Here is a 15,197-nt window from a genome sequence, read left to right as displayed (position 1 = left end):
AGACAGGCAATGTTATGTGATTGGAATTTGTATGCCAGACGCAGAGAGTTAAACCCACATAATCTCCTTTCACATTTAACACACACAAAGTCTATCCACTCTGTAATCGCACTGCCGTGGGAGGCCGTGTCCAACTTCCCTGGTTTTCATGTATGTGTGGGTGTGCAGCGGAAAGGGAGATCAGGGAGCCAGGCCGGAGTGCTATATTGTAGACACGGGTAGCTGGTCTGGGGGAAAGGTGCTCAGGTGCAAAGGTTTTCGGATGCAACAGGGTGTGTATACGTGTATCTCTTTGTGCTGTGAGGTCAAAATGTATAGAAAGGTTAAAGTTAAATGACTGCCTCAGTTCTTGATGACAAACTCAGTCAACAGCAGAGGCTGAGTGGTGCAGCAAAAAGATGTGATAGCAACTTGAAGCACAGCAGAGACGCCGATAAGGTAGAGTCGTTGTTCTCCTGCCTACCAGCTAAAATTGGAGCAGATCCTCTGTGTTCAAAAATCTGAATTCAGGTCAAGTTCAATCTACCCTACCTTTCGAATCCATGTCAATCACTCTCACAGGCTGCTAGGCTGACTGATCTGCACTTTCAGCACCACGGAGAGTACCACAATGTGCTGCTGGGTAAGGAACACATGCGAATGTTTCCATACAGCCCAAATAAGCAGGAAGCTATTAGAAGATGATACCAGAGACAGTGACCTGCATCTCTCTGATGGCACATGTTATTAAGGAAAAATGTTTTTCACGACAAAAAACGATGTACTCTCTAGCTGTAAAAGTCCTTATGAAAGAATCTGGAAAGGATCTGGTGTTCAGATTTTCAACCAAGAAAATTGTTTAATGTAGCCAAAAATGTATACTTTTTTTTTATAGTAGGCTTGGTCTAGTGTAAAAGCATTCAGGCTTCTACTTGGTATGGCAGCAGCTGGTTGTGTCAACGATTTATGTCCATTGTTCGATTGTCACTGGCTATTTTAATCCAAAATTAGTGTTCAGGCATGAAGTCAGCTTGTTATAGCTTAACTGTTACTGGTTTATGATAAGCATCAGGGCAGGTGTAGATTGATTTTGCTTTACATTTCTTTATTTTATCAAATCATATTCTCTAATTTGTTTTTCGTTTCTCTAAGCCACTACACAATATATCCAGGTACTCACTGGTAACTGCAGAATTACCCTGTAGAGGGGAAAAGTATTCTCAGTAGAAAATCACTGCCCATTACTAGAGGTTCCCAAATGTTTGGCTTTTAGCCCCCTAAAACAATGCAAGTTCTATATAGTATCCCATGTCAACCTCTTGTGAACAATTTAATAAAAAAGGGAAGTTTTTGTTTTATCTGAATAATTTCTAAAGGCCTGAAAATTCCCAAGTTGGAAAACTACTGCTTCCTAATAATCCCTAAAATGGGATAATATATTAAAATAAAATAAACTGAAATCCTTAATATAAATTCAAAATAGCTTGGATGCACCAACTCAAAGTCAGAGAAAAAACCTCTAAAAAGTAGCAGCTTATGATGCGATGGCTAATCACTTTGTCCTATGGTATGAATTCAGGTCACTGAACTCTCTCACACACACACACACACACACACACCACACACACACACACACACACACACACACACACACACACACACACACACACACACACACACACACACAAAAGTGAGCTGATGATGTCAACCACATGTCATTATATGGCAGTCATGGTTTAAATTTTGATCTCAAAACATCAAAATAAAATGAGGAGGTATGAGAGCGTCAAAGAATTGTTGAGAAAGTTTAGCATCTGCCTCAAATCTGTCCATATTTTGTCTTCAGAAATTCCCAGGATGCAGCTTTAGCTCATATTTGATATGATATACACATGGAAGAACTGTAGTTTTCCGTTGGACAATAGTGTTATGCTTATTGTTTTGTCTTCCCAGGAGCCTCTTCAGTATATCTGATAGTTGAGGAACACAAATGGGACAAAATGATCCAACCGAGAATCAAATCGTAATACATTAAAGATAACCGCATAGAAACAATGTTATCAATAATCAACTGTAAATATATCATGCATACAACATGAAGCACAATAACCTAGTTTATCCTCTTTATTTCGGCAACATCTAACCTCAGATGGTTATCAGAGTCCTTTCATAGCCCTGGGCTCACTTTGCACTCCTTCCCCAACAGAGAAAGAAGGAGCAAAGGAGCAGCACCCATCCGACCCTAACCTGTATTTTGATTTCCTTCTTCAAGCATGGGCACACTGATTACAATAAAGAAGGTCAAATTGATTTAGGGTAAAACCCCAGAAACATCTTTCGTGTCTGCTCAACCTCTCACAATTTGTTTCTATATATATTTATTTTGTTCTGTTTTTTACTTTTCTTTTTGGCAGTGTTCCCGTTTGTCTCAAATTTTTCCGTGCTTTACACTCAAATACATTTGCACTTTTTCCTCCTGTTTTCGCAGTGGATATGAAAATGGAGTATGAATATGTATGCTGGAGAAGCAAGGATATTGCCTATGGTGAACCGCTATGCATAATGCAGCTTTTTCTGTCTCATCTACATTCATTCAGACACACACAGAGATTCATACCATCACGTGCATAGAAAAACAGGGCTATAAATCCCTATCCTTCTCTCTCCTGCTCTCCTTCAACACACACACACACACACACACACACACACACACACACACACACACACACACACACACACACACACACACACACACACACACACACACACACACACACACACACACAACCACACACACACACACACACACACACACACAACCACACACACAGTCACATAAATGCATTTCAGATTGCATATACATGTTCATAATAGCAAGTCGATTTTCTACGTGGTGAACCATGTAGCACTTCAGATAACCGCACACAAAACACATTCAGAAGCATACAAGTCACTGGCAATACAGTCTTTGCATTGATGCTACCGAAAAATGGCAGAACATAAAAGGCAAAAGATATGATCATATTTGACAGAGAGTGCTGTTCATTTATACAATGTCTCCAGATTTAGATATACATTAGGGTTGCATGACAATGCGTCTCTATGACTTTGTGTGAAGTCAGAAAGGAAATCATTTCCAACATAGTCTCATTTCACTGGCAGAAATGCTGTAGTCAAGAAAGAAAAACTGCATGGCGGATTAGAAATGTGGATACACTATGCGTGCACACATACAGGGGAAGTGAGTGGGGGTGGTAAACAACTCATACCACAGTTTATGCAGTGTCAGTAAAATATTAGGCAGCCATTTCAGCATTTGGAAATTCACATCTCCTACATCAAAAGGATGATTTCCGTTGTTGAAGTGAGTGTCAGATTTGTAGAGATGTGTTTTTTCCTATTCTCCCTCAGAGACAGGGCCAACAATTGTTTGATAGTAAGCAGAATAGGAGAGAAGCAGAGAAAGAGTGAAAGACAGAGTCGATGCTTTTGTCGTTCAAGACATCACTCTTTCTACGTGCGTAATGGAGGGGGCACAAGGCTACCGGACACTACTGTTCCGCATAAAACCTGTTGAGTGGGCGGTCAAAATCCACTTCTCTGTGTGACAGCTTAGTGCATTAATGATGTTGTTGCTATGGGCTTTAAGATATACAACGTTGGGATTGTTTTTTGAGTAGCGAGTGACAAATGAATTGGCTAAAAGTCAGATTATCCCTCTTACCAAGTCCTTTCGCGCTTTTAAAATACTATTTCTGTAAGGCTAAATAAAAACATCCCCGGATCAATTCAAAGATGTGTTGTTTTTATAAAAAAAGTGCTTTAGGCCTACAGCGCAATGAAGACAACCGAAACGATAATCTTACCATTGGTCGAGGTGTTCGTGTGTCAAGACGAACTAAAATCTTGAGAGGTGTACATATGAATGTGTTTGTGCCGCACGGGTCAACTGCCAAACGCAGAGCACTATCACTTAACAATGAAAACAGGCTTTGCTCGCCGGAGCACAACGAGGGGGGCGAGTTAACCTGCGAGTGACATGTATTATACTGTGGAGCTCTTTATCCAAGAAAACTGACAGGTGGTGCAGACACGGCGGGATCCGGAAAAAATAGGACATGGGTCTATATCGGGTCCATTTAATGTTTCAATCTATTGTGACTTTTTTTGAAAAAAGATCGATCTCAGTTCGGTATAAATTGGTGAACTTCACACACACACACACACACACACACACACACACACACACACACACACACACACACACACACACACACACACACACACACACACACACACACACACACACACACACACACACACACACACACACACTGCAGTTCGCATGACTGTAACACATAACCCCTTCCAAGTTCTGAACATGTATCTGTACCTCTTTTTCTTTCCATCAAATAGACACAAACGGGAAACTTGATCTTTGTCACACAGCACACCTCCCAGTTCGCAAATAAAAACAAAATCACCTTGATTTGAATCCTTGATTTCACAAACTATAGATGGGGAGTTGGGATAAAACTCTGAAGTTGCCACTTCCATCACTTACTACAGCCTCCGTTGTCCAATCCAGACGCGTCATCTCTAGTGTAGCTTATAACCACCAGAGTCTGACTCATACCGCAATTACTGGGCTCCCCCTCAAGCACTTCTCCCAGTCTGTAACTGTTTTGATTCCAAATTTACACACAGCCCGCGGTCTGCAACGCCGCAACTCGGCTGCTCAGGCCGGTCTCAAGAATATACAGGAGCCTCTTGTAAATAATTTGAAACTTTTGTGAAATCGTTCTTAAAATGAAAAAATAGAAATGTGCAGACATAATAGCATATATGAAAACATTTCATCTTGTCATATTGCTTACATAGACAAGACTCAGGCATTACTGGGCTAAACAAATGACAAGAGTGTGTGGAACAGGATGTTGAGTCCATCAAATTCAAAACGTTTTAATAAAATGCAGACCCACAATGTGAGGAAGTGTTGCACACTTCTGCAGGAACACTGTAACATAGTTAATATTCAGTTGAATGTGGAGTGTGTGATGCAGGAGGCCTGACGACCGAAACTGGATAAAACCGGAATCACATTAATTGATGAAATAATTATAGCTAGAGCTCTCACTATATCTCGACCACTCCATTGCATTTCTCCTTAAAATATGTACAATTAAGGATTGCATCTTTTTCAAATTCAACACTAAAACGACTGTCATTTTTCTTACCGATTTAGAAATATATTAATTGTGATCATTTTTTTAGTCTTTCGAACTTCTCAGGCCCTCTTCTGGCCTATCAGGCCTGAGAGCAGATTCCAACACAGCCGTCAGCTGAGTTTGTCTCAATTTTATTTCCATCAAATGACAAGTAACCTCCCAAGTCCCAAATCATGACAAAGAAGAATTATTGTATCCTCCCCCCTCCCCTCCCTCTATCTCTCTATCCCTCTCCCACTCCTCTCCGCACTCATGGGTGCAGGTGTGCTGATATGCAGCCAAACCAAAGCAAAGGCGGTCAGTAAGAATCTAATGGTCACGAACGACATTAATATTACTACAGAAAATTTATATTTTTTTAAAGAGTACTAAATCTTTAAAATTATATAGTGGGGTGATCTGAAAATATATTTTTATACTGATGTGAAAAATAAGCAGAGACTTGCCCTTCTAGGAGGGGCGGCCGAGTCAGAAAATACGCAGTACTAATGCATATGCATGTATGATAATAGAGCTTTGCATCGCAAAATAAAGTTAATGCTAAATGATACATCTCTAAAATACACAGCAGACAAATGAGACCATACACCACAGTCGAATCGTGCCAAATGAGCGGAACATGGCGTTGAAAAACAAAGGAAAATGGAAGTTTGTTTTCCACCGCGTTATCTACATCTCTCCCATCTCAAGCACTCTTTCCGCTCCAGTGGCTGTTTGCAGCCCCCAACCCTCCTCCCCTCACCATACACGCACACACACAGTACATCTCGTTCAGTCACGGGACAGGGCGATGTACAGTGTGTATAATCGAAATAGACCCTGTAATCCAATTACATACAACAAAAACAACACAAAAGTCCTCGCTGCAGCTGCAGCCTGGCGGAGGGCACTGCCAAGGCCAATGAGAACAGGACCATGACACATCGTGCTGCCCACAATTATAAACAAATGCTAAAGATGATTTCAAATGTGTCAAATAATAAGGTTTACAATGAGGCATGTTCAGTTACAAAACTGTGCGTAAAAAAAACAGATGAAATGTAAAGGCAAAATAAAAGATAAGATATTTTTGCTCCAAATTGTGTTTTTTGATGAGAGAAATTCATAAATAACTAAAACAACAGATCACTGTATATTTAAAAAGCAACCTGAGTCATTCTCTTCCATCTGCAGTATTTAGAGCGAAGCCAATCAGTGGAATCTGGTGCCACAGAAAATGGTGGATGAATAATTAGACCAGGGATGATAACAACTGAGTCTGCATACTGACACTTCTAAACCGTGTCAAAGAAAGCAAACTGGAATATATTGCCTCGTCTTTTAAATATCCAATTGGGGCACATTATCTACAAATTAAAGGCCAGCACTCAATACCCCCAGCATCAGTTCACACGTCTCTCATAAAATGTATTGACCCTTATTGCCACACAGCCACACATACAAACACTAAACCCACACAACTGACGTTATGCTCAGTTTCAGTGTTCCTTTAGAGAAAATAGCTAATAAAAGGATACGTTAACCCCTAGGGACCCCTCCTCTCTCTCCCTCCCCAAGAGCGCGTGCACACACACACACACACACAAACACACACACACACACACAAACAGCAACACCTTATTTGGGATGGGACAGGGCCAAAAAGTGAGCAAATACATCAAACTCCTCTGCCCTCTTGGACTTTTGTGAGTAAACACCCTACAGCTGTGGCCAACATCAACGCTCGAGGTCGCCCGTCTACCCGTGCGCGCGCCTGCAGATCCTTATCAGCCTCTCCTCCAATTCAACAGCCTCCATATTCACGACATCTCCACATATTCATTATGCAAAATGCAAATGCCGTTGTCTTTTTCCTGTTGACAAACGCAGTGTACACTTTTCAGATCGGGTTTCTCACAATTCGTCCAAATGAAGTGCATATTGATTTTAAGCTCATGATCCCCTTTGTGGTCGTTTTTAATCATATTATCAGCTGATCATTGTGAGGCATGGAGAACGCAAGCAAATCTGAGCACTGGTTTAGGAGGAACATGAAGGCAGATCAGGACAACATCACTTTAAAACATAAAGAAAAAGTTAACGGTCTTCCTCAAAAGGGGATTCAGAGTTATATTTGTCCTTTCTGCCCTTCTTTTGTGATGCCAATCAATCCGATCAAACATAATTTCTCAAAATGACAAGCTAATAAACATGCACAGCCAACTTCAGCTTCACTGTGGAGATGGCATGCAGATAAGCAACACTCGAAAAGAGACGTTGACAACCTACCTTCTTGTAAAGAATACAGCAGAAGTAAAGTTACAAGCCACATGCCATTAAAAGCAGTTATATTTCACAGGAATGTTGTGCAGTCCCCCGAGAAGAGTGCACGGCGCAGCGGTCGTCCAGGCTAGGCTCCGTGCTGGACTGGTTCTGCTGATGCTCCCCGGCGGTCTCTCCAGCCCTGGTCCCACACTCTCCGGCGCCGAGAAACGAGCCGCGGAGAAAGTACCGCCTCTGCTCCCTGTTCTCTCCTCCCCTTACCGGGACAGGCTGCTGTCGCCCCACCCCCGATATCCTAATGATGAGCCGCGATGGATAGGTGAGCTTTACGCACTACTGGGGGAACAGACGAAAACTTCTGGATTAAGCGCACCTTTACTCAAAATGTTGGTGGAATCCCCAAAGCAAAGTTTAAAATGTGCTTTCAGACAAGTCATTTAAATGTTATAAATGAACGAAGAAGTAAAAACAACCGTTTGAGAGAAATGCCATCGTGTATTTCCCATGCAAATATCTCAATCATTTGCATAAATCAGTTGTCATTGCTGCAGTAGAGAGTACAGAGAGTCAACGTAAAACCAATAGAAAGGGCCATTGTAACGTTGGAAAGAAGACGGGCTTGAGGACTACGAAGTCCAGGTGAGGAGGAGAGGGAGCGCATGCTGCAGCCTCTGTTTCATTCAAGGGGAGAGTGGGGATGTGCGCAGCGCTGCGTGTGACAACTAACACACTCACATCACTTTTCTTCAAAGCAGACTGAAAAGTTGTCAAATTAAAACACAGCACTACCTTAATCAGTCTTACTGAAAGGGTGTGTATACTGTAATCGATATGGTCAATACATTTATAAAATGTGATCTTTGACCCGAACACTTTCGACACAGTCATCTTTGTTGTTTACTGACTGCATGTGTTCGTCACACAAGCCTGATTTGCATGAATTTGTGTTCACACAGCAGATTTAGCACCTTAGCACACAAGCTACCCATATGACTTCAGTTTGATGGTTTTCTAGTATGTAAAGAGTGTATGATTTAAATGTTCAACATAGATCATTATAATCTTAACCATACATATTAGTGCCTGATGTGTTTATGCTGCACTATGTTTTACTGTCTTTCATGTTTGTAAAGCACTGAATTGCCTTGTGTTGAAGGGTGCTATATAAATAAACTTGCCTTGCCTTGCCTTGCCTAGCAGCCCAAGTGGGAGTTAAAGCCACACCTGGTGCAGTATCAGTAACAATGTGCTGACTGACTACAGACTTTTCCATAATGTCATTTTCTCCCTGAACCACCTTTGTACCGTCATATTTCACTTTAAATCAATAACAAAAGAAAAATAATCAACAGACCCGCATGGCCTTAGAGAATAATAAAAGGCACGGGTTCAAAACTGACTCTTTCAATACTTTCCTCTCTATTTTCATTCAGTTTAACTCCTGAATAATCAACAGACAATAGCATTAACCTTAAAACAAAGCGGATTGTTGTTCATCCATTTGAGTCCAAACTGTACTCGTTGTCCACTCAGTCACACTATACTTTGCCAACATCAAACACCTTCTTCTTGACATAACCTCCAACATCACTCTTTCTGTGTCTCTCAGTGTTGTAATGTGGCATTTTGAGTATCGTAACTGACCGTAGTCCTGGTTGTGGAATGGAGTTGAGGCAAGCTGTGGCCTCTCTCACTCCCACTGAAGAGCCGCTGTAGTGTGGCAGGCAAGGGAGCACACTGTGCCTCCACTCTCTTATTATGTAACAGGTGGAAACACACACACCCACGCACCCTCTTATGTCTGGCTCTCTTTGAAACAGACCCACAAACACAGCACGGCGAAAGGGACAACTATAGAGTTTGCAGGAGCACTTCCATTACACATTCTCTACATCCACGTGTACTCCAAAAATATTTTTATAAATGAACATATTTTCAGCTTAATGCACATCCCCCAGTCAGTAACTATAGTCCAGGTTTACAAGTGCAGCCTGTAGTGTATGCTGAGTGAAAAAATACTCAGTGTCAGCATAAGGTATTTACCCTTCCAAAGTCATGTAACAGCACACAACACCTTGACACTCAAACCAAACTCCTCATACACACAGGGTCCACCCTGCAGCTCTGTATACTAACACATGAAGGACTACGTCAGGACTTCAAAAGACAGTGTGGCAAGCTGCTTAAGAGGCTGATGTGAGTTGGCCTGACAGCACCAAGCAGGTTGTACTGTATGTCAGCCAGTGATCATCATGGAGGCTGACAGGCTGAGCTGGGCCAGCCAGGCCAGAGAAAAGGCAAGAAGCTCCCAGACAGCTCGAGCGACTGTCACTGAGGAAAGGACCCAGGACAGGCTGCCACCATGCCACTAAAAAACAGCACCATGTGACTCATCTCCATCACTCTGCTCCGTCGTTGCCTGGAGATAGGGAAGGAGATAGGAAATAAAGGGAGTGAGAGAGTTTGTTGACTGAGGAAGAATCAGGGTGAGCCAGGCAGCAGAGAAACAGAAAGAAGAGGGAGGGGTGAGGGGCAAACGGAGAGAGTTATGAGGCGGATAAGTTAATGTGAATGTTAATGTTAATGCGAAGACAATCAAAGCTTCCCCTCAGGCCCTGGCTACATGCTAGGATCATATTAGTGCTAATGTATCCAGCATTAATGCAAAGGCCTGAAGACCAGTGAAACCATAGCAAGGTCAGAATTAGGGGAGAAAGAGGGCACACGGTACTGCTCAGCTCTGTGCAAGGTCAAAGGGATCAAATGAGAATACGGGGAAAAGTGCAGGAATAGGGGCAGTGATTTAGGATTGTGGTCACAGGAGGTAGAAGAGGCCAAACACACAGGATGATTGGGAAAATTGAGGACTAATTAAGTGAAAGATACATAACACAAAAACTGCCATTTGTGTTAAGGGCTGTTCCTAAACACGGTCAAAGCCAAGCGATGTGCTGCAGAACTCCTGTTTCACATTGGGGCCGCTAAGCTAGCTCTGCATACCGCCGTGAATGAACGAGCCACTGCATTAGGCTAATATGAATCAAACACACCACCCTGCCGCAGTACATTAACAGGAAGGCGCCTACCAATGGACTGTGTTTGTCTTAAACTAAGCATGCGTGAATGTTGTGGCAGATGTGTGAGAGTGCATCAGCACATTAGAGGGTGTGTGCATGTTTACATGGCGGTAAAGCGCAGGACATATCATTCTGGCTGCTCTCCTTCCCTACAGTCGGGTTTGCATGCATATAGATTTGGGAGTGGGTATTTGCTTGAGTGTGTACGTGTGTGCGTATGTGTGTTTTTGCATAAGAGTATGTGCACGTGCACATGAGACATCAAGGGGTGTTAATTTATTCAAATGAGCTGGGGAGGATAACGAGAGGATGGGGTGAGGGGCGGAGGTGGTTTGTGTGTGTGTAGGGGGGCACCTTCTTCGGCTGGAGGTTCATCTCTCCATTTCTCTCTTTTTTCCTCCCCACTTGTTTTTTCACATTTCCAAATGAGACAATTCGAATGGCTGAGGAGGGAGGCAAGGGAGATGGGGGAGAAAGACGATCAGGTTAAAAAGAGAAAGAAAAAATTTATAACGATGCGATTCTGAGGCAGACAGAACGCCTGCAGACAAAAACAAACCCTGCCAGGGCGATACCACCACTTTCAAGATGGCTGCCGCTAGAGGCGTCCTCTGTGGGACCAACCTAGAGACCCCCAGATCTCGCTCCACAGTGGGTGACACACAAACACACTTTTCGACTTTGACCGTGTTGCTAAAGCATAACGAAGAGAATTACATTTTAACAGCTCAGTAAAGGATGGACATTTGAATTTGAATATATTAGAGTCAGATGAATGTGGTTGTAGCTTGTACAGAGATATTGATCAGAGATATCTAGTGACACCCAGTGGTCACAATTAAAGACGTTATCATTGCACAATTATACTGTACACTGCTATTTACGTGATCTTAGCCATTATTTTGTGGAGCAAACTAACCTATGCAACAACTCAAGGTGTTGATACATGGATCAATAATGCCCAACCTCTGGCCTGTTGATAAATTATCTCCCCTTCCCAAAAAATATATTTTAACTTTAAGAAATAACATTAAAGCTAGATTAATGTCAGTAATAACAATAGTTGAGTTATCCTTGCCAAAACAATTTAAATGCTTCTTTATGAAACGTTCTTGAATGAGTCACAAATATGACAAAAGTATTCATCTATTAACCAGAAGGCAAAAAGATAGTGTGTTGCTGAAGGATTTATCAGATCATTCAAAGAAATGTAGAAAGTACTTTGCATATAAACTGCCATACATCCTCACAAACAGAAATAAACTACTGTTTAGAGTCAAAACGTTACAGTTCTGGTCTGTTACATCACATTTAATCAACAATAAACCAATGCGATAGAGAGACAAAAAGAAAGAACAGAGTTGGCAGGTGTGAAAGGACAATGTAGAGCTTAGCCGAAGGCCCACTTTCCATCTTGACCCTTTGTGCTTTGATCTCATCACTTTCCCACGCTTTAACACGCCTGAACATGTCTTATTTTTAGAACTTGTTTCACATGGAGGCCTACAGTAATCCTACAAACATACACTATATATACAACATAAAACTCCTATTTGAGGAGTGTTGGTTAATACTAAAGTTCCAAATTGAAAAATAAACCGTATATTAGACTATAACTGACCACAATGTACAGGTGCATAATTAAAAACTGCCAAACGTTTTTTTAAGAGGATAAGCCCATTAAAACTAAATGCAGCCACACAGAAACAATTACACAATTGGCAGTGGATTGGATCAACCAGCAGAAAAACTTTGGAGTAAATCAGTTGTTATGAAGTGTGAACTACTTTGTCAACATTATACCCTTAAAAAAAAACTCCACCTAGTCTAAGAAACCACATTTCATCCACTCTCCAGCTGGGTGTTTCCCTGAGTCTCAGCAAATAACAGCAGCCACTCTAAATGCTTATGGGAACAGTAACTGATCAGCCCTCTCACACCTGTCCTGCATACTGTGCATTTGTTTGTGTTGTTCTCCAAACCTCCTTTGGAGTTGTGATGTTATCAGCTCGGGTGAAGTGTAATAAATTGCTTCTCATGCTTACCTCAACTGTAGCCCTTATGGAAAGCAGCTGACCTGAGCCCTGAGGGACCCAACCGGTAAAACCGCCTGCTCCAACGCTGGGCTGCAGGCTGTGTTAACTTTTACAGCTCGGGGCTCCATTTTTTTTCACCAACAAATTCAGGAGTGGAAATAGAGACGGAGAGAGAGCAGGGGGTCCTTGGGACTTACCCAGTTGACAGCTCCTGTCTCTGCATGTAACGACTTATTTATTCAGGGAGGGATAATTAATCATGCGCAGTTTTCTGGCGGTATGATTAATGCGCTTTGTCATCTGTGCTGCAGGATGAAAATACAGAGGCCTGTGATGCCAGTGCTCGGCTTCAGCTGCAAAACGGGACGTCCTGTTGTAAGTAGAGGATCAGTCAATGTAATTTAATGTAGGACCTTTTTGCAGCCCAAAACAGTGGAAAACTGCTAATGCCACTCAGGGTGGTCTTCTAGTGCCCATCTGATAAGTTTCAGGGTTTGGCCTGTTTTTTTTTTTTTGTTTGCTGTTATTTTACAGTACCCGTGTTGATGTTTTTATTTAATCGCTGTTGCAATCTTTAAAATCAACATTAGGATTTCTCAGACTATTGTCTAATTTATAGCTCGTGGGAATATCCGTGACTATCCTTCAAAACTTTGAAGAGCACAGATATTTTTGTTCCACCTACTTTTTCTTTCCCACAGTGAGTGATTTGGGCACATTTCCCTCGCTTTTGTCAGCAGCTTCTTCTTGTCGGCTCGCGAGGGGAGTTGTAGTTCTTCCTGTAGTCATACTGGTCTCACGACGCCACCTTGTGCTCGTTTTGGTTACCACAGGTTCAAGGAACCATACATTAGCATCCGCTTTACATTGGTTTTTCTATCCTTCTTTTTTTTTTAGAGAGAAAGATGGTTTAAAAACGTATTCGCAATAATACCTAAACCAGTCTGGTAAACATATAACTACAACTTGATAATGATTGACATACAAAACAGGCATGATTTCGAGTTTGCAATACATTTTTCCTAGATAAGTTGGTTGATATTTAATTTGATATTCATCTGTGCTTTATTGCCCAACAAATAAACTACAAATGATAAACATGAAAAACAAATGAGGTAGTAGAATCACAAAACTCTTGGCTATTTTTTTATTTTATTATTATAATTTTTTAAGGAGGAAACGAAGCAGGAACTTCATAAAGATAAAGTGATCTCACCTGAAGGGGCGTGCCCTTTCCAGACAGGAGCGCTTGTTCGAATTCCTTTTTGCCAGGTTATCACGTGACTTGAATCACAGCACTTTGGTGCTTTGTTGTTTGTTTTGTATCTCTACATGACTTCGTACCTGATTGAAGTGGAATTTTGACAAATGAAGCTCTCTTGAATCTTAAATATGACAAAAAAAAATGTCAGGTGTTATCTTTAGTACTAGATACAGTATACTATAGGAAGGATGTTTTATGCTGGTTTGCAAAATATTTTAATATCCAAATGGTAAAAGTGCAGCAGCAATGTCAAATTAAACATAAACACAGTAAGGTTACGCATACTTTATTAATACAAAATCCTCACAATCTTACAGACATAACAGCATTGTAGCACATTGTAGCAATCTCCCGGGTTCCTGGCCGGTTCTGTTCAGTTTAGGCCTCTTCGACTGGTCTTGGCTGGAGATGATAAAAGAACAGTTGTTATTGCCTACATATTAATGTTGAATTTAATGTTGTGTTAACATCAGCAAAGTATGTCTCATTTAAACTGAAAGTCTTTAGAGGTTAAAACTTTGACCTTTTAAGAAAAAGTTGTGTATACTGTACATATTTGTATGGCCAGCAGATGTCACTAAAACGCCTATAAATTCAGTGATATAGCCCTCTTACCTTGGATTTGCCACAGTTGGCGATCTTGTTGCCTTTAAAGAAATAAATTGAGTAGTAAGTTATCATCTGTTTCACGCTGTTTTGTCTGTTTGCACTCCCTCTATCGGACTAACACAAAACACACACAAAATAACACATGGGATGTAATTCTGTTGACTTACCTGCCAACAGGAAGATGGAAAGGAACACAATGATTCCTGCAAAGGCAAGACCTCCAACACGTAGTGTATAGTAGTCTACAAATTCACAAAAACAATGTCATCAAACCATGAGTCTCACAAACTAACCTCCAATATATTACTCCAATATATCCTCTTGCTCTTATTTTATTATCCCTTTTAACTTCCACATGTGCTTGCTGAAACTCTCCTTTTAACCCATTCTAGCTTTCCATATTCTCTTTTTCAGACGGTCAGAAGCAAAATATTTGAACATCTGTGCAGATACACTTTCAAAGGTGTAGTTACTTACCATATACAAAGTCTGCATCAAGGTCCATGTCTGTTCCTGCAGATAGGTAGAGAATGGACATTAGAAAGACACTGTTATTCTACATCAACATAACTTCTGGAGCCAATGTAAGGTGCTTTATTTATTTTACACTTTTTCATTATGTTTCATTGATACTACTGACAAAGTAATATTAAATGTGCATGCACTGATGCGGAACTACTAAATGAATGACTTGCTCTCTAACTGTGAAAATTAAGAAAATAGGTCATAAGCAGCATTGCTC

At 41.2% G+C, this 15,197-nt stretch overlaps 1 protein-coding gene across 1 annotated transcript in view; it reads right to left on the bottom strand.

The window, feature by feature from the left end:
* dscaml1 (Down syndrome cell adhesion molecule like 1) overlaps positions 1–7,603 on the bottom strand; it is an 88,915-nt gene extending 81,312 nt beyond the window's left edge. The window contains exon 1 of the mRNA XM_063907610.1: positions 7,476–7,603. Within this exon, the coding sequence (XP_063763680.1) occupies positions 7,476–7,518 (43 nt within the window). The 5' untranslated portion in view covers positions 7,519–7,603. The remainder of the gene's footprint in view (positions 1–7,475) is intronic.
* Positions 7,604–15,197: the final 7,594 nt, after the last annotated feature.

Source organism: Eleginops maclovinus, chromosome 18, assembly GCF_036324505.1.
Source record: "Eleginops maclovinus isolate JMC-PN-2008 ecotype Puerto Natales chromosome 18, JC_Emac_rtc_rv5, whole genome shotgun sequence".
Classification (NCBI taxonomy): Eukaryota; Metazoa; Chordata; class Actinopteri; order Perciformes; family Eleginopidae; genus Eleginops; species Eleginops maclovinus.
The sequence above is the reverse complement of the archived record's forward strand: the minus strand, read 5'-3'. Positions and strand labels throughout refer to the sequence as shown.